General features: G+C 47.1%; 1 protein-coding gene across 1 annotated transcript in view; it reads left to right on the top strand.

The window, feature by feature from the left end:
* LOC130194116 (hemicentin-1-like) overlaps window positions 1–22603 on the top strand; it is a 142852-nt gene that overhangs the window by 80249 nt on the left and 40000 nt on the right. The window contains 19 exon segments of the mRNA XM_056415008.1: window positions 8–121; window positions 416–561; window positions 642–792; window positions 1197–1394; window positions 1475–1588; window positions 1677–1864; window positions 2212–2308; window positions 2420–2581; window positions 3323–3436; window positions 3531–3739; window positions 5230–5311; window positions 5395–5526; window positions 5683–5832; window positions 6905–7064; window positions 9657–9781; window positions 9894–10088; window positions 11886–11898; window positions 19253–19308; window positions 19985–20005. Coding sequence (XP_056270983.1) covers window positions 8–121; window positions 416–561; window positions 642–792; window positions 1197–1394; window positions 1475–1588; window positions 1677–1864; window positions 2212–2308; window positions 2420–2581; window positions 3323–3436; window positions 3531–3739; window positions 5230–5311; window positions 5395–5526; window positions 5683–5832; window positions 6905–7064; window positions 9657–9781; window positions 9894–10088; window positions 11886–11898; window positions 19253–19308; window positions 19985–20005 — 2427 coding nt within the window.

The following is a 22603-nucleotide window of genomic DNA, read 5'->3' as shown; positions in this document are numbered from 1 at the left end:
TCCACAGGTGGGCGAACGCTGCAGATTGTCACCGCTAAAGAAGAGGATTCTGGGAGATACACCTGTGTGGCCACGAATGAGGCCGGAGAGACACTGAAGCACTACGAGGTCACGGTGTACGGTGAGATTCAATCTTTTTTTACATGCGTTTACATTCCAGCTACAGGGACTGTATATATACATTTATTAGTGCAGTTTCATATAGCACATATCAGGTAGTAAACTGATCATTATTATTAATGATTTATCTTGGAAACTGCAATCTGTAAATTCTTGAAGATGGATGATCATCACACAAAGACGTGTTGTCTGTTTGAATATGTAAACAATAGAAATGTCAGGTAAAGTAAAGGTCTCCTGTGTTCTGGACCTGTCAGTCTGTCCAAATGAAACCAAACGGGTCTCCTGCCTCCAGTTCCCCCTCAGATCAATAAGAACGACATCCCGGGGGAAGGACCGGCGACCAAAGAGGTCAAGGTGAAGGTCAACAGCACGTTGACCCTGGAGTGTGCGGCGCATGCGTTTCCCAGCGCCGCGCTGCAGTGGCACAAGGACGGACAGGTAGAACACCTACAGCTGATGGATGAAAACAAAGATAAAGAACCTTGTGAAAGCCTCAGCTACTTTTCTTCCAACCACAGATCCTGCGTGCGGACGACCACGTTTCCATAGCGACCGACGGCCGCGCGGTTCAGATCCGATTCGCTCAGGTGTCGGACACGGCCCGCTACACCTGCGTCGCCACTAATGTAGCCGGAGAGGACGAGAAGGACTTTGATGTACATGTACAAGGTGAACTGGGGCGACCGATGTTTTCATTGAGACTATTTATAGATTATTCTCACGCTGTTGTTTGTGTTTTTACGTCAATACTCACAGAGCACATCGAAAAGGGGAAATGATAACACGACATAAGAACACCTGGATGAGTCTTCATCACAGCAAACTCCCCTCTTTATGTATTTCGTTGTATTTCTCTTGCTGTTGTTGTTTCTATTTGAATGCATGTGTTCTGTCTGTGGTGAAGAGACGACAGAAAGAAAAGGGGGAACACTTAGAATACAAATCGATACATTGTTTCAAACATCCTTTGAGGTCAATGTCGAGCCGTTGCTTCGATGATGTTCCTGACCACAAAGACACGTTGAGTTTACACCTTGCTGAAAGAAGGAACTCAAACTCTTTGAACTCTTCAGTTCCACCTCATTTCATCCGGCCCGGTGGAGTCGGCGACGCCGCGTCTTCCCCGGGCGCCGGAGCGGACGTTCGAGAGGTGATCCTGAACAACCCCGTGTCTCTGTACTGCGACACCAACGCCGTGCCCCCTCCAACACTCACCTGGTACAAAGACGGACGACTGCTGGCCTCCAATCACAAGGCTCTGATATTACCAGGTGGGACAAAACAACTGAGACAGACACAGTGGGAGAAAGACGGAATGAGTTCATACTGACCTTTGACCTTTTATTCTCAGGTGGGCGAGTCTTACAGATTCCCAGATCCCAAGCTGAAGACTCGGGCAGATACACCTGCGTGGCTGTCAATGAAGCCGGAGAAGACTCCATCCAGTATGACGTGAGAGTGTTGTGTGAGTAGATTCTCTGTTTTAGTATCTCAGTTTAAGTATCTATTTCATAAATCAGTTGTTTTCATCGTGTGGTTCTGTCCTCCGTCAGTACCCCCGACCATACGGGGAGCTGACAGGGATTCCCCAGACGAGGTCACGGTCCTGGTAAACAGAACTACCCAGCTGGAGTGCCCCGTGGACGGAAACCCCGCCCCCACGGTCACCTGGTTTCAGAACAGCCAACCAGTGGTCTCCGATGGGCCACACAGGATCCTGTCCAATGGGAGGACACTTCAGGTCATAAACCAGAACGCACACACTCTGTTAATGCCATAGCTCCTTTTATATTCAATTCAGTTCATTTTGAATAGCCCAATATCACAAATTACGAATTATCCTCAGAGGGCTTTACAATCTGAACACATAGACAACCCTGACCTTTGACCTCACATCTGATCAGAACCAACTCCCAAGAAATATAAACCGGGGGGGAAAAGGGATATATATATATATATATATGTGTGTGTGTGTGTGTGTGTATATATATTCCCATTAAAAAGAAACGCTCCATCACTCTGATATGGTATATAATACCTTAAAACAGTAGATCTGTGTTCTTATGATTCATCTTCCCCAACCATCAGGTGTTGACTGCTCAGGTATCGGACACGGGCCGCTACGTGTGTGTGGCTGACAACGTGGCCGGGACTGCAGAGAAATCCTTTAACCTCAATGTTCACGGTGAGTCGCATGTGGTTCATCAGTTGAGGCCACATGTACAGTCACTCTCCGGTATAAATATCTGATTTCACTTCAAAGATACAGAATTGTTCTCGTGTTTTCTATTTCCAGTGCCTCCCTCCATTATCGGCCGGAGTCCTGAGAGCGTGACCGTGGTGGTGAACAACTCTGTGTCTCTCTCCTGTGAAGCCACTGGTTTCCCTCCTCCCACCATGAGCTGGCTGAATGACCGGGGCCCCGTTCAGGCCGACGCCAACGCACTCATCGTGCCAGGTGCCGACGCCGCCGCGCGGAGAACGAGCAGACGATTTAACACTGAGAGAACAATGCAGGGTTTTTCCTGGGTCAAAATGGGTCTTCGGTGCTCCCAAAAAAACGTCTATTCGTGCACGTCGGGCTGTTGAGTGAGTGATCAGCAGCTGGCCGCTCGGTCCATTCTCGCGCCTCACAGTTGCGTATTGATCAGACAAGAAGACACGCGTATCAACTCTAGTGTCTCCCCTACTATTATAACAGGGGGAAATCTCCACCCGCCACTCTGTAATTTTCGTCTACCCCCCCCCCCCCCCGTCAACAACTCATCTCGGCTCCGATGCCGGCGCGCGCCTCGCTCAGCCGTGATGCGCGCACACAGGTGAGCACACCTCAGTGTTAAATTAAGCTCAGGGCACCAACATGGCTAGCGGCACTAGTCCCGCCCCCCTGAAGCTGTAAACCTAGGGGAAACACTCAACTCGATTACTATTGATCCAAACAGAACGAGGGTTCGGCTGTAGCCTACTTGAGACATACTATTGAGAACATATTCGCTGACGTGCACGTGATGAACAGGTTTTTATTGTTTTTATTTTTTCCATCGCAGACTTTTTTTTGCCTTAGGCGCTCGGGAAAACGGCTTAGGCGCACGCCCACATTTTCTCTCTGCAGGAAAAACCCTGCAATGAGATATTTGGATATGAATGAGTGTGCAGTGGAAGCAGCAGCAGTTCTGAATGTTTATTGGTGTGCCTTCAGGTGGTCGGACGCTCCAGATTCTGAAAGCAAAAGTATCTGACGGAGGGCAGTACAGCTGTGTGGCGGTTAGCGCAGCGGGGGAGGCTCGCAAGAACCTCCACCTCGCGGTTCTCGGTGAGTCCCGCCTCCACAATGTGTGTGTCCCGCACCCCGAGCGCCACGCCGGCCGGCGCTCTGACCGTCGTCCTCTCGCTCCTCGGCCTTTCAGTTCCTCCGAGCCTCCGGGCCGGCGGCGGCGGCGGGGACTCCCCCGTGGTGGTGAACGTGCTCGTCGGAGAATCGGTGACTCTGGAGTGCGAGTCCGCCGCCGTGCCGCCGCCCACCGTCACCTGGTACAAGAACGGCCGCGTGGCGACGGAGTCGGCGAAGCTGCGCATCCTGGCGGAGCGACAGACGCTCGAGATCTACGGCTCGGAGGTCAGAGACGAGTGGATGCAATGGTGTGGATGCAATGTGTGGATGCAATGTGTGTAGATCTAATGTGTGTGGATGCAATGTGTGGATGCAGTGTGTGGATGCAATGTGTGTAGATGCAATGTGTGTGGATGCAATGTGTGTGGATCTAATGTGTGTGGATGCAATGTGTGTGGATGCAATGTGTGTGGATGCAATGTGTGGATGCAATGTGTGGATGCAAGGTGTGTGGATCTAATGTGTGTGGATCTAATGTGTGTGGATGCAATGTGTGTGGATGCAATGTGTGTGGATCTAATGTGTGTGGATGCAATGTGTGTAGATGCAATGTGTGTGGATCTAATGTGTGTGGATGCAATGTGTGTGGATGCAATGTGTGGATGTAATGGTGTGGATGCAATGGTGTGGATGTAATGGTGTGGATGTAATGGTGTGGATGCAATGGTGTGGATGTAATGGTGTGGATGCAATGTGTGTGGATGTAATGTGTGTGGATGCAATGTGTGGATGTAATGTGTGTGGATGCAATGTGTGTGGATGTAATGGTGTGGATGCAATGTGTGTGGATGCAATGTGTGTGGATGCAATGTGTGTGGATGCAATGTGTGTGGATGTAATGGTGTGGATGCAATGTGTGTGGATGCAATGTGTGTGGATGCAATGTGTGTGGATGTAATGGTGTGGATGCAATGTGTGTGGATGCAATGTGTGGATGCAATGGTGTGGATGTAATGGTGTGGATGCAATGTGTGTGGATGTAATGGTGTGGATGCAATGTGTGTGGATGCAATGTGTGTGGATGTAATGGTGTGGATGCAATGGTGTGGATGTAATGGTGTGGATGCAATGTGTGTGGATGTAATGGTGTGGATGTAATGGTGTGGATGCAATGTGTGTGGATGTAATGGTGTGGATGCAATGGTGTGGATGTAATGGTGTGGATGCAATGGTGTGGATGTAATGGTGTGGATGTAATGGTGTGGATGCAATGTGTGTGGATGTAATGGTGTGGATGCAATGTGTGTGGATGTAATGGTGTGGATGTAATGGTGTGGATGCAATGTGTGTGGATGCAATGTGTGTGGATGTAATGGTGTGGATGTAATGGTGTGGATGTAATGTGTGTGGATGCAATGTGTGTGGATGTAATGGTGTGGATGCAATGTGTGTGGATGTAATGGTGTGGATGTAATGGTGTGGATGTAATGGTGTGGATGTAATGGTGTGGATGCAATGTGTGTGGATGCAATGTGTTCTGATATAACTGCAACAATCTGTAGTGACATGAAGATGGCCGTGCCTATAGGTCGGTGGGTAGCAGGTACAGAGCAGCTATCGAGGCCTTAAAGTTAGCGTCACGGTGCCTTTAAGTCATGTGACCCGGCCTGGTGACGGTTCATGAAGGCATCACCATAAGCTCATTTGCCTTCTGAATTGATAACTGACATTATGTTCAAATGTTGTTGTGTTTACATCTTGCTCTGATCCCTCAGGTGTCCGACACCGGACAATATGTGTGCAAGGCCACCAACGTGGCCGGACAAGTCGACAAGAACTTCCACCTGAACATTTATGGTAGTTTATGATATATTTATCGATTCAGAAATCTGCTACTGCACTTACAATATGGTAATCAAAGCGTCTCCCTCCCTCTTCAGTACCTCCCAGTATCGACGGGCCAGCAGAGGAGAGTGTGGTGGGAACCGCCAGTAACCCAGTCACCCTGGCCTGCGACGCTGCTGGGATCCCTCCGCCGAGCCTCTCCTGGCTGAAGAATGGCCGACCCATCGGTACCTGCAATAACACCACCAGAACATCTTGCATTTGTGAATGAGGATATATGCATTATTATTGTATCTTACATTTAAATGAAAGTTTACACTGATAAAAACAAACATAAGTATGTGAGTGTGAGGACAAGGTTACATAATTAATATTTCCTCTAGAGTACTCGGAGTCTCTGGAAATACACATCTTCTCGGGAGGAAGCCGTCTGCAGATCGCCCACTCGCAGCTCTCTGACGGCGGCGCGTACACCTGCGTGGCGTCCAACGCAGAGGGCGAGGCGCTCAAGAGCTACCGCCTCACCGTGCAAGGTGCATGCACGTCACTGTTCCTGAGCTCTCACCCGATTCCATAGAGTTTGTATATTAATATAACCACATACTCCCAGTACGGTCATGGAAAACCTGGGAAAAGTCATGGAATTTGGAAAAAGGCTATTTCCAGGCCTGGAAGAGTCCTGAAAAAAAATATCCCAACTGTTTTAGACGCCTCCTGTAAATGTGTTTTAGTCATATGTTCATTTAGGCTGAGGATGAACCTGTTCATTGGTCATGAGGATGAACCTGTTCATTGGTCATGTGGATGAACCTGTTCATTGGTCATGTGGATGAACCTGTTCATTGGTCATGAGGATGAACCTGTTCATTGGTCATGTGGATGAACCTGTCCATTGGTCATGTGGATGAACCTGTTCATTGGTCATGGGGATGAACCTGTTCATTGGTCATGTGGATGAACCTGTTCATTGGTCATGAGGATGAACCTGTTCATTGGTCATGAGGATGAACCTGTTCATTGGTCATGTGGATGAACCTGTCCATTGGTCATGTGGATTAACCCTGTTCATTGGTCATGTGGATGAACCTGTTCATTGGTCACCATGAGGATGAAACTGTTCATTGGTCATATGGATGAACCTGTTCATTGGTCATGAGGATGAACCTGTTCATTGGTCATGTGGATGAACCTGTTCATTGGTCATGAGGATGAACCCTGTTCATTGGTCATGTGGATGAACCTGTTCATTGGTCATGTGGATGAACCCTGTTCATTGGTCATGAGGATGAACCTGTTCATTGGTCATGTGGATGAACCTGTTCATTGGTCATGTGGATGAACCTGTTCATTGGTCATGTGGATGAACCTGTTCATTGGTCATGTGGATGAACCTGTTCATTGGTCATGAGGATGAACCTGTTCATTGGTCATGAGGATGAACCTGTTCATTGGTCATGTGGATGAACCTGTTCATTGGTCATATGGATGAACCCTGTACTCCGTATGTGTCAAGCTTGTATATTATCAGACAGATAAATGTATTTGGCCGTTTGTAGTTCTTGTGGTATTCGTGTCATCGTGCTAAGGCCAGTGATTCTCTCTCAGTCCCTCCCAGTATCTCCCGGTCCGAGCTGCCCGGTGAGATCGGAGTCCTGCTCAACGAGAGCGTCCAGCTGGTCTGTCGAGCCCGAGGAACTCCGGCGCCGACCATCCATTGGTTGAAAGACGGGGCGGCCGTCGACCACGCGGGGGACGAGGGACGAGGGTAATAATGCTCGCCCGCGCAAATATATATAATATATATAAATATTTATATATATATATAATATGTAAATATAATATATATATATATATTCATATTTACACTACCGTTCAAAAGTTTGGGATCACCCAGACAATTTCGTGTCTTCCATGGAAAAATCACACTTTTATTCATCAAATGAATATAAAATGTAGTCAAGACATTGACAAGGTTAGAAATAATGATTAATATTTGAAGTATTAATTTTGTTCTACAAACTTCAAGCTCAAAGGAAGGCCAGTTATAGCTTATATCACCAGCATAACTGTTTTCAGCTGTGCTAACATAATTGCACGGGTTTTCTAATCATCCATTAGTCTTCTAAGGCGATTAGCAAACACAATGTACCATGAGAACACTGGAGTGATCGTTGATGGAAATGCTCCTCTATACGCCTCTGGAGATATTTCATTAGAAACCAGACACTTCCACCTAGAATAGTCATTTACCACATTAACAATGTAGAGAGTGTAGTTCTGATTAATGATTAATGTAGAACAAAATTAATACTTCAAATATGAATCATTATTTCTAACCTTGTCAATGTCTTGACTACATTTTATATTCATTTGATAAATAAAAGTGTGATTTTTCATGAAAGACACGAAATTGTCTGGGTGACCCCAAACTTTTGAATAGTAGTGTATATATATATGTATGTATATGTATATATTAGGGCTGTCAATCGATTAAAAAAAATTAACTAATTAATCGCACATTTTGAAATTGCGATTAATTAATCGCGATTAATCGCGATTAAAATGTTGTTCCTTCTTTTTAAAGACCAAACTTCACACAGAGCTGTGTTTTCAAAGAGGCTCCTACCTATAAAGTGCCAGCGAGGTATTTAATATTGTGGATGATAAATTGTTTCTTCAGTGAAACATCAGATTAGTAAAAAAAAAGAAGTATATTGAGACCCCATTGGTCCTGTCATCTTTACCACTGAACAGCAGAACCAGTGGCCTTGGTAACTGACTGACATTCACATATGTCACGTGACCCTCTGGAGGCTGGGGGCATTTTATACATTTTACAAAATAAATTAAATTCACCGTTTAAAGTCTTTTGCATATGACACACCCCCACGTGTTATACACAGGGATGGATTAACCAACGGGCCTACCGGGCCCAGGGGCCCATGAGCTCAGGGGGCCCGTGAGTTCAGGGGGCCCGTGAGCTCAGGGGGCCCGTGAGTTCAGGGGGCCCGTGAGCTCAGGGGGCCCGTGAGTTCAGGGGCCCGTGAGTTCAGGGGCCCGTGAGCTCAGGGGGCCCCTGGGCCTGAGCCTCCTCGCGTGACGTCGCTGTGATTAACATTGTATTGATATGAATATGATGATATGACACGATGCGCCGTAGCCGGTATATGCTGGGCTTAAGTCATTCATGTCAGTAACAGGGCCCCAATAGTCCTACTGAGGGATGGATTACCGAACGAGCCTACCGGCACCAGGGGCCCATGAACTCAGGGGGCCCTTAAACCAGAGCCTCTGCGTGAAGTAGCTGTTATTAACTTTGTATTGATATGATGATATGACACGATGCGCCGTAGCCGGTATATGCTAGGCTTAAGTCATTCATGTCATGGTCATATAATTCGCGTTATGTTGTCTGCTCAGCTCCGGTATCGTTGTTCCATACGGACTGTTTTGTTAGCGATGTAAAAAAAAATATATATATATTTTTTGCGGGTGGGGGGGGGGCATTGACACGTCCAGGCCCAGGGGCCCGTGGTTTCTTAATCCGTCCATGGTTATACATCAAACATTCCAGAACAATCTCAGCTCTATTCAATGAGGCTCATAGTTCTGGTGCCGTGTTCTCTGCTCTCTGACTGACAGGCTGCTCTAGAGCCTCACCTGTGAGGTGGGAGGTCCTTTGTGATTTACTGAGTGTTCATTGGTTGTTTTTTCCCGAAATGTTGACAGACAAACGGATTGACCAATCACGGTGAAGGTTTCGTGTGACGAGTTCTTTCCGCGCCGCGTCCCCCGACACGTCGCCCCTCCGTTCCTCTGTGTATCAGAGGGGGAGACGGGAGGAAGGAGAGCAGGAGGAAACCCGACTGATTCATCCACGAGTTAAACTCATTTATGATCCTTATTTTCGCGGAGAAATAATTGTTTTAAAAACGGAAACAGTGTCAAACCGTACTGCCGCGGTTTAAAAAAAAAAAATTTGCGTTAATTGCGTAAAAATATTTTAGTGCGTTAACGCGGCCAAATTAATCGCATAGATTAACGCGTTAACGCTGACAGCCCTAGTATATATGTATATATATATACATATAAAAGTCTTCTGGCTCGGCAAAATGAGGTGACCTCTTTTTATCTATTTTTATGCATTCTGTTCTCTAGGTGGGATGGGGAGGGGGGGGGGGTTGTTGTGTGTTTATGTTAAACAATGAACATATCAGTTAAAGGACATGTTTATTGTGTTATGTAGCTGTCAATATTTCCTCAAAATAATAGAAGGAAATGTGTGGGATGTTCACAGCAGGCCACTCCAGTGACGTTCTGGTGGTGATAGTAATGCTGATGCTTCCTTTGTGTCCAGCGTCAGTCCAGACGGCAGCACGCTCACTGTGACCGCGGCTCGGACCGGTGACGGTGGCAAGTACACCTGCGTGGCCACGAACGCTGCAGGACAGGAGGACAGGATATTCAACCTGAACGTGTACGGTGGGTGGAGTTAATGACTGCTTGTGTCACACAGCCTGAGTCACTTCTCCTCCTTTATTTTAATGCCACTGAAGTTGCTTCAAGTGTGTTGTAATGTGTTTGTTTCCTGCAGCGCCTCCCGTGATAGGCGGCAGCAGTGGCGAGCGGCTGACCACGGTTCTGGACGGTTCCGTCAACATGGAGTGTGTTGCTGCAGGTTCCCCCCCGCCCCAGCTCAGCTGGCTGAGGAACGGCCTGCCGCTGCCGGTGTCCTCCCACATACGGCTGCTCTCTGCTGGACAGGTGCTCCGGTAGGTCAGAGCGCAGGGTGCCCAACAAGAGGGTGTAGCACAGGGTGCTCAACAAGAGGGTGTAGCACAGGGTGCCCAACAAGAGGGTGTAGCTCAGGGTGCCCAACAAGAGGGTGTAGCACAGGGTGCTCAACAAGAGGGTGTAGCACAGGGTGCCCAACAAGAGGGTGTAGCACAGGGTGCTCAACAAGAGGGTGTAGCACAGGGTGCCCAACAAGAGGGTGTAGCTCAGGGTGCCCAACAAGAGGGTGTAGCACAGGGTGCTCAACAAGAGGGTGTAGCACAGGGTGCCCAACAAGAGGGTGTAGCACAGGGTGCTCAACAAGAGGGTGTAGCACAGGGTGCTCAACAAGAGGGTGTAGCACAGGGTGCCCAACAAGAGGGTGTAGCACAGGGTGCTCAACAAGAGGGTGTAGCTCAGGGTGCTCAACAAGAGGGTGTAGCACAGGGTGCCCAACAAGAGGGTGTAGCACAGGGTGCCCAACAAGAGGGTGTAGCACAGATTGCTCAACAAGAGGGTGTAGCACAGGGTGCTCAACAAGAGGGTGTAGCACAGGGTGCCCAACAAGAGGGTGTAGCACAGGGTGCTCAACAAGAGGGTGTAGCACAGGGTGCTCAACAAGAGGGTGTAGCACAGGGTGCCCAACAAGAGGGTGTAGCACAGATTGCTCAACAAGAGGGTGTAGCACAGGGTGCTCAACAAGAGGGTGTAGCACAGGGTGCCCAACAAGAGGGTGTAGCACAGGGTGCTCAACAAGAGGGTGTAGCACAGGGTGCTCAACAAGAGGGTGTGGTTCCGGTTATGACGTGGACGTGAGTAGTCGCAGAGCCCATGTGCTCCGGCAAAATATATCATATATAAATGTAAACCCGTTCGTTTGAGTTTGCAAAAAGTCTTAGTCGAGTGATATAAGTGCACGATATAAGGAGGATCCAAAATGAAGCAAAGTAAAACAAGTTCAAGAGGTAAAGAGAGGAAGAAAGACGGCGAGTTGGAGTTGACACATGGACTAGCGGAAGCTACAGAAGACCAAGCTAGAGACGATTCAATCCTAGCAGCTATTCACGCTCTTCGAAAAGACTTCTCTGCCCAGCTCAAAGAAGTTATCACCTCAAATCACGAGATCAAAGAAGCCTTAGAGTCATTCTCCGCAAGACTAGGTGGAGCAGAATCCCGTATAAGTTCCGCGGAGGACCAACTGAACAACTTAGCTAGCGTCTCTGCAACCACTCAAAGAAAGATGCTAGCACTCGCCAGATCAGTGGAGACCATGGAAAACCGGCAGCGCCGCCTGAACGTGAGACTGGTGGGCCTGCCAGAAAACGCAGAGGGAGGTGACCTGGTGTCCTTCCTCAACAGGTGGTTAGCCGACCTCCTTGGTAAAGACAATTTACTGACGCCACCTTCCATCGACCAAGCCTTCAGACTTCCAAAAGCAGCCACAGCTAACGCTAAAGCTAACAAGCCAAACTTTAAACCTCTTCCTCGGGCGATTCTCGTGAAATTCCGCTGGCTGGCCGACAGAGACCGGGTGATGAAGGCCGCTCGCAAGAAGAAAACGCTGCAGTTCGAGGAGAATCGTGTGATGTTGTTTCCAGACCTTTCCGCGGAGATTCAGCAGCAGAGGAGAATGTTCGACGGCGTGAAAACCCGACTGCATAAACTGGATATTGAGTTTGGATTACAGTTCCCAGCAAAGATGAGAATCTACCACAAGGGTAAAATGCTTACGTTTCTTACTCCATCAGATGTGGAGGTCTTCATCCGCGAGATCGAGACAGCGGTCTCAGACGGAACGGGACGGTGACGTGAGTGAGTGAGTCCGGCTAGATTTCGCTAGCTCGCTTGGATCCAAAACGGATGAAAGATAGACTAAGCTTGTTTAGATAAGAGTGTCGTATCACATTGGCTGTGTTATTGCTGGCCCTTGGTTTGATAGTAGCAATACGTTTTGTTTCATTTTACATAATGTCACGGGTCAGTAATCGTACATACATGGGTTTACGTTTTTTTATTTTATTATATACTTAAAATGTTTGCCGGACGTGGGTGCTGCCCATTTGTGTTCAATGGTTTGTAGTTGCTCCTTACTTAAGGATCAATGCAAGTTGTCCGGAATTTCAGTGTATTGCAGGAGGGTGAGTGGGGGCTGTGCAATTTGGGGGTGCAGGGATTTAGGAGAGCTCCTTCTCTGTTCTAGAGAGGGGGCGTTTGTTACTGTTTTTTCGTTTTTTTCTTTTCTTTATTTTTCATGTTTTGATGGCACACTGGTCTCCAAGGGTATAAGAGAAGTTGTAGATATAACGGTAATATTACTTAGACTGGGTTATGAGTAATGCTCCGTATCTCAATATTATTTCATGGAATGTCAGAGGTATGAGAAAATTGGTTAAAATTAAGCAAATACTGTCCAGAATTAAACATCTCCAAGCAAAAGTCATATTTCTCCAAGAGACTCATTTAGTATCCGATGAGATTGTACGTATAAGGAGGAGATGGCCTGGGCAAATTCTAGCTTCCTGCTGCTCCTCACAGGCAAGAGGAGTAGCAATCCTTATCCACAAATCAGTCCCCTTTAGGGTTCACAAGCTTCTCCAGGATCCTGCTGGTAGATTTGTGGTGGTTGGGGGAACTCTTTTGAATCAAGAAATCCTTTTGGTAAACGTGTATGGGCCCAACAATGACGATTCTACATTCTTTAGTAATCTCTTTATGACCGTTTCATCTTTTCGAGGTGAAATAATAATGGGTGGAGATTTTAATTGTGCTCCTAACCCCCTCCTAGACCGTTCATCAAGGAATGACTGCTCCCATACAAATACCCGAAAGGTGATAGGCCACTTTATGTCAGAGCTGCATCTTTGCGATATCTGGAGAATTAGAAATCCCACCACACTAGAATATTCGTGCCACTCAAACACACACAAAACACAAACCCGCATAGATTATTTTTTAATCTCTGAGACTCTGGTGGCCAATATACAGGACTGTGGGCACAAAGGCATAGTTATTTCAGATCATGCCCTACTGTTTTTGCATTACCGCCTTACTCCACATCCCAGGGGCCAAACAGTGTGGAGGCTTAGCCCGAGATGGCTCCATGATCAGAAGTTTCTAAACACGGTGGAAAGAAATATCGAGCTTTTCTTTGCTACAAATACAGACGAAACCTCAGCATCCATTAGATGGGAAGCCTTCAAAGCCTATATTCGAGGTGTGATGATCTCTTATACCAGTAACATTGCAAATAAGACGCATCTCCTTATGACTGAACTTGAGCGAGATATTAAAGACCTAGAAAGGGAGCTCTCGGTGAATAATACACCGGAGAATTTACAGAGGCTCTCAGAAGTAAGGGCTAAATATAATGAGATTACAGCAAGTAAGGCCTTAAACAGTATCACTCGGTTAAAGCAGACTTACTATGATCAGGGAGAATCATCGGGCAAATTACTAGCATGGCGGATTAAAACACTGCAAAATGAAAGAGCTATCACCGAGATTGAAACTGAAAGCGGGACAACAACTAATCTGACAGAAATTAACAGAACCTTTCAAAAATATTATATAAACCTTTATATGTCAGAGACTCCGGATACTAATGATGACCTTGCCTCCTTTTTGGATCAGCTTTCCATTCCAACCTTAGAGGAGATGGTAAAAGAGAAGATAGACTCTCCCATTAAAAAGGAGGAACTGTTTGAAGCGCTGTCCCATATGAACGGAGGAAAAGCATCAGGTCCTTCTGGACTACCCATTGACATCTACAAGCGCTTTGGGGAGAAGCTTGTGCCACCACTCTTCGATATGTTAGTTGAATCAATTGAAGCTGAACATTTACCGCCCTCCCTATCCAATGCCTTAATAACACTGATTTTAAAGCCAGATAAACCCCACATAAAATGTGGTTCATATCGTCCTATTTCACTAATAAATTCAGATGCTAAGATTATAGCAAAGGTGTTTGCGACGTCTTGAAAACCATCTTCCGTCTCTGATTGCCTCTGACCAAAATGGTTTTATAAAGGGTCGTCAAGGTTTCCATAATATTCGAAGACTACTAAATATTATAGATGTGAGGAAGGAAAGCCCAGACACAGCAATAGTCTCCCTGGATGCCGAAAAAGCATTTGACAGAGTGGAACACAATTATCTTTTTGAAGTGCTTCGGAGGTTTGGGTTTGGTGAATACATCTGTAAGTGCGTGAAAATGCTATATCACACCCCAAGTGCATCAGTCATGACGAACTTTGTAAACTCCCAACCCTTCAAACTCCAACGAGGGACCAGACAGGGGTGCCCCCTTTCGCCCCTTCTGTTTGCATTAGCAATCGAGCCACTTGCAATAGCAATTAGACAAAACAGCTGTATAACGGGTATCAGAATAGGGAATGTGGAGAATAAAATAGGACTATTCGCCGACGACATAGTTTTATTCCTTACTCAACTAAAGAGCTCCATTCCAAATCTCCTTAGATTAATAAATATTTATGGATCAATTTCAGGATATAAACTGAATGAATCTAAGTCAAATATCCTCTTTCTTAAACAATCAGAGAGAAGTTGCCCCCCAATACAAACAACATTTAAGAATACATCCAGTTTTACTTATTTGGGGATCAAAATTACTCATTCAACAGAGGACCTTGTATCCACTAACTATAGCCCAGTGATATCAGGAGTAACTAATCTTATTAACAGATGGACAACAATGCCGATTTCAATGATTGGCAGGATTAATATCCTCAAAATGAATGTCCTACCCAAATTTCTTTACCTATTCCAATGTATACCACTTCCACCTCCAACAAACTTCTTCCCAAATATGACTAAAATCTTCAGAAATTTCATTTGGAGTAACAGACGAGCAAGATTACGCCTCTCTACTATACCTGCCATATGACAGGGGCGGGTTGAACCTTCCCAACCTCAAATGGTACTACTGGGCATGCCAGCTTTGGACAACCTCCTTCTGGTTCAGATCCAGTTCATCACTCGCATGGGTGGCCATGGAAAGAGAGACTACATCCAACATACCTCTTCATATGTATCTATACTCAGATAAGCCAGATAAACTAAAGAAATTCACAGGTAACCCATTTGTTTCCAACTCCATTCGTTCTTGGCATGAAGTTCATAAATACCTAAAGGTTCCCTAAATCTATCGCAGTTCACACCCATTTGGCGAAACAACAATTTTCATCCAGGGGCTAAAGACAAGGGATTTAAACTATGGGCAGACAAAGGTATTGGCCAAATAGCAGATCTCTTTCAGGAGGGTGTTCTCATGTCATTTGAAGATATTCGAAAATAATTTGACATACCTGCTAAACATTTCTTCAAATACCTACAAGTCAGAGACTTCATATATAAGACCCAAAAGAAGCTCTCAATACCTGACCTCTCAGCAGTAGAAAACATTATGGTAAGACCTCACCAGAGAAGACTTATTTCCATCTTTTATAAGATCTTGTCAGCTGGGTCTCCAGAGACATCAGAGGACAAGAGACTTGCCTGGTGCGCAGACATAGGGGAGGAGATAACGGAGTCGGAATGGCAAAATATTTGTACCCAATCACAAACACAAACGTCTAATTCAGGTTTCAGACTGTTACAGTACAAATGGTCCATGAGGCTGTACATCACTCCAGAGCTATTGAACCGTTTCAATGTTAATATTCCTGATGTATGTATTAAATGTGAAACACATAGGGGGACACTTTTCCATTGTTTATGGTCCTGTTAAAAAGTACAGGAATTTTGGAGGATGGCTGTGGAGACACTCTCAAATGCAACAAAGGTGGTTCTCCCTATGTGCCCAAGAATGTGTGTTTTGGGACTCATACCAAAGGACATTAACCTCAGCAGAGCTAACATAAAGATGGTTATCCTATGCCTACTACAAGCCAGACGGACTATTGCAAAATGTTGGAAATCTATACAGAAGCCGACTACCAAAGGCTGGTTAGAGGACATTGTACAAGTTATAGCCATGGAAAAAATATCATACTCACTGAAAGGAAAATATGCACAGTTTGAAGAGATGTGGACTTCCTTCTTGGACTTTGTAAAGGGCCCCCAATTTATTAGGGCTCTAAAGTGACCGTACAGTCATGACCCATGTACAATCTCTGAGCAACCCACTGTCTAAATACCCCTCACAAATGTACCAATGAGTGTGCCATCCAGTATGGAGTGTCATTTTATATAATTTATTTAATTTTTTATCATTTGTATTTTTATTTTGTTATTGTCTGGTAACATGTTTCATATGTTTACTGTATTTGTAACTTGTTCCTCCTTTTAGGAGAAAAAAAAAAGAAAAACCAAATAAACACATTTTGAAAAAAAAAACAAGAGGGTGTAACACAGGGTGCCCAACAAGAGGGTGTAGCGCAGGGTGCTCAACAAGAGGGTGTAGCACAGGGTGCTCAACAAGAGGGTGTAGCACAGGGTGCCCAACAAGAGGGTGTAGCACAGGGTGCTCAACAAGAGGGTGTAGCACAGGGTGCCCAACAAGAGGGTGTAGCACAGGGTGCTCAACAAGAGGGTGTAGCACAGGGTGCTCAACAAGAGGGTGTCGCACAGGGTGCTCAACAAGAGGTTGTAGCACAGGGTGCTCAACAAGAGGTTGTAGCACAGGGTGCTCAACAAGAGGGTGGAGCACAGGGTGCTCAACAAGAGGGTGGAGCGCAGGGTGCTCAACAAGAGGGTGTAGCGCAGGGTGCTCAACAAGAGGGTGTAGCACAGGGTGCCCAACAAGAGGGTGTAGCACAGGGTGCCCAACAAGAGGGTGTAGCACAGGGTGCCCAACAAGAGGGTGTAGCGCAGGGTGCTCAACAAGAGGGTGTAGCACAGGGTGCTCAACAAGAGGGTGTAGCACAGGGTGCCCAACAAGAGGGTGTAGCACAGGGTGCTCAACAAGAGGGTGTAGCACAGGGTGCCCAACAAGAGGGTGTAGCACATGGTGCCCAACAAGAGGGTGTAGCGCAGGGTGCTCAACAAGAGGGTGTAGCACAGGGTGCTCAACAAGAGGGTGTAGCACAGGGTGCCCAACAAGAGGGTGTAGCACAGGGTGCTCAACAAGAGGGTGTAGCACAGGGTGCCCAACAAGAGGGTGTAGCACAGGGTGCTCAACAAGAGGGTGTAGCACAGGGTGCCCAACAAGAGGGTGTAGCACAGATTGCTCAACAAGAGGGTGTAGCACAGGGTGCTCAACAAGAGGGTGTAGCACAGGGTGCCCAACAAGAGGGTGTAGCGCAGGGTGCTCAACAAGAGGGTGTCGCACAGGGTGCTCAACAAGAGGGTGTAGCACAGGGTGCTCAACAAGAGGGTGGAGCACAGGGTGCTCAACAAGAGGGTGTAGCACAGGGTGCTCAACAAGAGGGTGTAGCACAGGGTGCCCAACAAGAGGGTGTAGCACAGGGTGCTCAACAAGAGGGTGTAGCACAGATTGCTCAACAAGAGGGTGTAGCACAGGGTGCTCAACAAGAGGGTGTAGCACAGGGTGCTCAACAAGAGGGTGTAGCACAGGGTGCTCAACAAGAGGGTGTAGCACAGGGTGCTCAACAAGAGGGTGTAGCACAGGGTGCCCAACAAGAGGGTGTAGCACAGGGTGCTCAACAAGAGGGTGTAGCACAGGGTGCTCAACAAGAGGGTGTAGCACAGGGTGCCCAACAAGAGGGTGTAGCGCAGGGTGCCCAACAAGAGGGTGTAGCGCAGGGTGCTCAACAAGAGGGTGTAGCGCAGGGTGCTCAACAAGAGGGTGTAGCACAGGGTGCCCAACAAGAGGGTGTAGCACAGGGTGCTCAACAAGAGGGTGTAGCACAGGGTGCCCAACAAGAGGGTGTAGCACAGGGTGCTCAACAAGAGGGTGTAGCACAGGGTGCCCAACAAGAGGTGTAGCACAGGGTGCTCAACAAGAGGGTGTAGCACAGGGTGCCCAACAAGAGGGTGTAGCACAGGGTGCTCAACAAGAGGGTGTAGCACAGGGTGCCCAACAAGAGGGTGTAGCACAGATTGCTCAACAAGAGGGTGTAGCACAGGGTGCTCAACAAGAGGGTGTAGCACAGGGTGCCCAACAAGAGGGTGTAGCACAGGGTGCTCAACAAGAGGGTGTCGCACAGGGTGCTCAACAAGAGGGTGGAGCGCAGGGTGCTCAACAAGAGGGTGTAGCGCAGGGTGCTCAACAAGAGGGTGTAGCACAGGGTGCTCAACAAGAGGGTGTAGCACAGGGTGCTCAACAAGAGGGTGTAGCACAGGGTGCCCAACAAGAGGGTGTAGCACAGGGTGCCCAACAAGAGGGTGTAGCACAGGGTGCTCAACAAGAGGGTGTAGCACAGGGTGCCCAACAAGAGGGTGTAGCACAGGGTGCTCAACAAGAGGGTGTAGCACAGGGTGCTCAACAAGAGGGTGTATCACAGGGTGCCCAACAAGAGGGTGTAGCACAGGGTGCCCAACAAGAGGGTGTAGCGCAGGGTGCTCAACAAGAGGGTGTAGCACAGGGTGCTCAACAAGAGGGTGTAGCACAGGGTGCCCAACAAGAGGGTGTAGCACAGGGTGCCCAACAAGAGGGTGTAGCACAGGGTGCTCAACAAGAGGGTGTAGCACAGGGTGCCCAACAAGAGGGTGTAGCACAGATTGCTCAACAAGAGGGTGTAGCGCAGGGTGCTCAACAAGAGGGTGTAGCGCAGGGTGCTCAACAAGAGGGTGTAGCGCAGGGTGCTCAACAAGAGGGTGTAGCACAGGGTGCTCAACAAGAGGGTGTAGCGCAGGGTGCTCAACAAGAGGGTGTAGCGCAGGGTGCTCAACAAGAGGGTGTAGCACAGGGTGCTCAACAAGAGGGTGTAGCGCAGGGTGCCCAACAAGAGGGTGTAGCGCAGGGTGCTCAACAAGAGGGTGTAGCGCAGGGTGCTCAACAAGAGGGTGTAGCTCAGGGTGCTCAACAAGAGGGTGTAGCACAGGGTGCCCAACAAGAGGGTGTAGCGCAGGGTGTGTGTGTGTGTGTGTGTCAAAAATCTCAAGTAATTCATTTTTTCAGCAGTTTTAATATTTCAGTTTGGTTTAGGTTTATGTTTGTATGTATTTCATGTTTCTATATATTACATGGTTCTATGTACATGTTTTCGGGGAGGTTAGAGGAGGCTAAGGCTTCAGTTACTAAACTCAAACCTTTTCTATATATTACATGTTCTATGCCTCCAACAGATTACAGGTTCCATGTGACAACAGACACTGTATTACATGTGCAGGTGCGAATAGTGAGCAAAGTGTCATACATGTAATGCCTAGAATGTCAGCTTTTTTCTCTTTTTGTTTCATTTAAATTCTATTGATTTAAATTGAATTTTTGTGTGTTGTGTTTGTTTCTATTATATATTACATGTTTCTATTATATATTCTCAAGATGTATATATTCTATGTATGTATGTGTATGTTTCTATATATGTTTCCTATGTATTACATGTTTCCTATATATATATATTTTCTATGTATTACATGTTTTATGTATTATGTGTTTCTATATTACATGTTTCTATGTATTATATGTACATATGTATTTATTACATGTTCTGAACTCAGACACTTAGGAAGTAGGACCCAATTGCATGCGACCGGGAGACAGAGATAAAGTATTTGTAAGTACTTTATTTTTCGGTTCTGCAGTGAACAAATGAAAGCGCTCCGTAGTGAGGATCAAAACTTTTCAAGAGCACAACATAACCCGACCTGATCATGGCAAAAGACCAGACAGACTGACAAGGAACACTGGGAGACAGGGAATTTAAGCACATGGTAACAAGACACAGGTGGGACCAATCAGGGGGGCTGACACTGATGAGCATAGGAGACAGGTGTGATGACAGGTGAAAACAATCAGGAAGCGAACATAAATGACATGAACCTCTCTAGCATATCTGTCGGTGCACAACAGTACCCCTCTAGGGCCAACTCCTGATGGCCCAGGCTGATTGTAAAAGTCGTGGATAAGAGTCTTGTCTACGATAAATGAAGCAGCAATCCAGCTTCTAGCCTCAGGACCGTAAGCCTACCAGTCTACCAGGAATTGCTTGCCCTCCCTATTACGGACCTCCAGTAGCTTACGGACCTTGTAAACGTCACCCCTTCAAAGAACTGGGGCGGTGGAGGGGCTTGAGGCGGGAACAAGTGTGCTCTCACACCGGCTTGATTTACTAACGTGAAACGTTGGGTGCACTCTCAAGGTCCTGGGAGTTGCAAGCGTACGCCGGGTTGATGACTCTGGACACTGGAACGGACCCACAAATCTGGAGCCAGTTTCTTTGAGGCGACATGGAGTGGTAAGTCTTTGGTAGAGAGCCAAACCTTTTGGCCTGGTCTGTAGGAGGGAGCGACCCTGCGATGAGCGTCCGCAACAGCCTTCATCCGAGCTGAAGGTCGGAGAAGAGACTGGCGAGCACCAGCCCAAACTCTGCGACAACGTCTGATCATGGCATGTGCCGATGGAACCATCACCTCTTCCTCGTTGTTAGGGAAAAGTGGAGGCTGGAAACCATTGACACAATGGAATGGAGAGAGACCTGTGGCCGCCGTAGGAAGGGTATTGTGGGCAACCTCGACCCATGTGAGGTGGTCACTCCAGGTGGTCTGGGTCCTGGAGGCGAGACAACGTTGCGTAGTCTCTAGTTCTTGGTTCAGACGCTCCGACTGTCCATTTGACTGAGGGTGATATCCTGATGACAGGCTGACGGTGGCACCTATGAGTCGACAAAACTCTTTCCAGAAGGCGGAAATGAATTGTGGACCCCTGTCGGAAACAATGTCATTAGGGAATCCATGGATCCTGAATACGTGATTCATCATGACCTCTGCGGTGACTTTGGCAGAGGGAAGCTTGGTCAATGGGATGAAGTGAGCCATCTTTGAAAAACGATCAACCACTGTTAGAACCGTAGTCTTGCCTCTGGATGAGGGAAATCCTGTCACAAAATCCATCGAAATGTGTGACCAAGGACGATGGGGAATCGGCAGCGGCTGGAGCAAGCCCATCTTAACTTGAGATGAGGTCTTATTACACGCACACACCGGACAAGCCGCTACATACTCGGCCACATTTTTCTTCATGGATGGCCACCAGAAACGTTGTTGAATCCTGAACATTGTTCTTGCTACTCCCGGATGGCATGAAAGCACAGATGAGTGAGCCCAGTGGATGACCTTGGGTGAAGAGCCTCAGGAACAAACAGCAGATTGTTGGGACACTCGCTAGGCGCTGGATTCATGACATTTGCCTCTTTAACGTCTGACTCCACTTGCCAGGAAAAGGCTCCGATCACCGGTATAAGTGTAAGCATGGTCTTGGTCCCTACCGCAAGTGGTGCGGGATCGTAAACACGAGACAAAGCATCGGGTTTTTGATTCTGAGACCCTAATCGAAAAGAGAGTGTGAAGTTGAATCTACTAAAGAAAAGTGTCCACCTGGCCTGACGGGAGTTGAGACGCTTAGCCTTTCTTATATATTCTAGATTCTTGTGATCTGTCCAGACTAAAACGGTTGCTCTGCACCCTCTAGCCAGTGTCTCCATTCCTCGAGGGCAGCTTTTACAGCTAACAATTCCTTGTTTCCCACGTCATAATTCCGCTCTGCCGTTGTCAACTTCCGCGACAGGTAAGCACATGGATGCATCTTGTTGTCTTCTGCAGAACGTTGAGACAGTACTCCTCAATTCCCTCATTGGAAGCATCCACCTCGACCATAAACTGGCGCTGGGGATCTGGAATGGTGAGTATGGGAGCTGATGTGAATCTATCTCTGAGAAGTTTGAAAGCAAGATCCGCCTGGGGGGTCCACTTGAAGGGAACCTTAGGAGAAGTCAGAACATGCAGAGGAGCAGCAACAGAACTGAAATTCCTAATAAACTTCCTATAGAAGTTAGCAAATCCTAGGAACTGCTGAACCTTCTTCCTGGAGTCTGGTGTGGGCCACTGGGATACTGCACTGACTTTCGCAGGATCCATTTGGATATGATTAGGTGAGACTATGTATCCTAAGAAAGACACCTCTTCTGTGTGGAACTCGCACTTCTCTGCCTTGACATATAGCTGATTATCCAGTAGTTTCTGCAAAACTTGGCGGACATGGTTAACATGAGATTTAGCGTCTGGGGAGAAAATCAGTATGTCATCCAGATACACAAACACTGAAATATTCAAGAATTCCAAAACCTCATTCACAAAAGCTTGAAAACAGCGGTGCATTGCACAGTCCAAAAGGCATTACCAAGTACTCATAGTGACCATTCTGAGTGTTGAATCCAGTCTTCCACTCATCCCCTTGTTTTATTCTAACCAAGTGATATGCATTTCTTAAATCCAACTTGGTGAATATCTTGGCCGTTGAAGCAGTTCAAAAGCAGATGACATGAGTGGCAGAGGATAGCGGTTCTTCACCGTAATGTCATTTAGTGGACTGTAGTCTATGCAAGGTCTCAGAGACCCGTCTTTCTTTCCACAAAGAATCCGCTCCGGCTGGAGACGATGAAGGACGGATAA

The sequence above is a fragment of the Pseudoliparis swirei genome, chromosome 5, assembly GCF_029220125.1.
Source record: "Pseudoliparis swirei isolate HS2019 ecotype Mariana Trench chromosome 5, NWPU_hadal_v1, whole genome shotgun sequence".
NCBI classification, from domain to species: Eukaryota; Metazoa; Chordata; class Actinopteri; order Perciformes; family Liparidae; genus Pseudoliparis; species Pseudoliparis swirei.
This window is presented reverse-complemented; position numbering and strand designations above follow the sequence as displayed.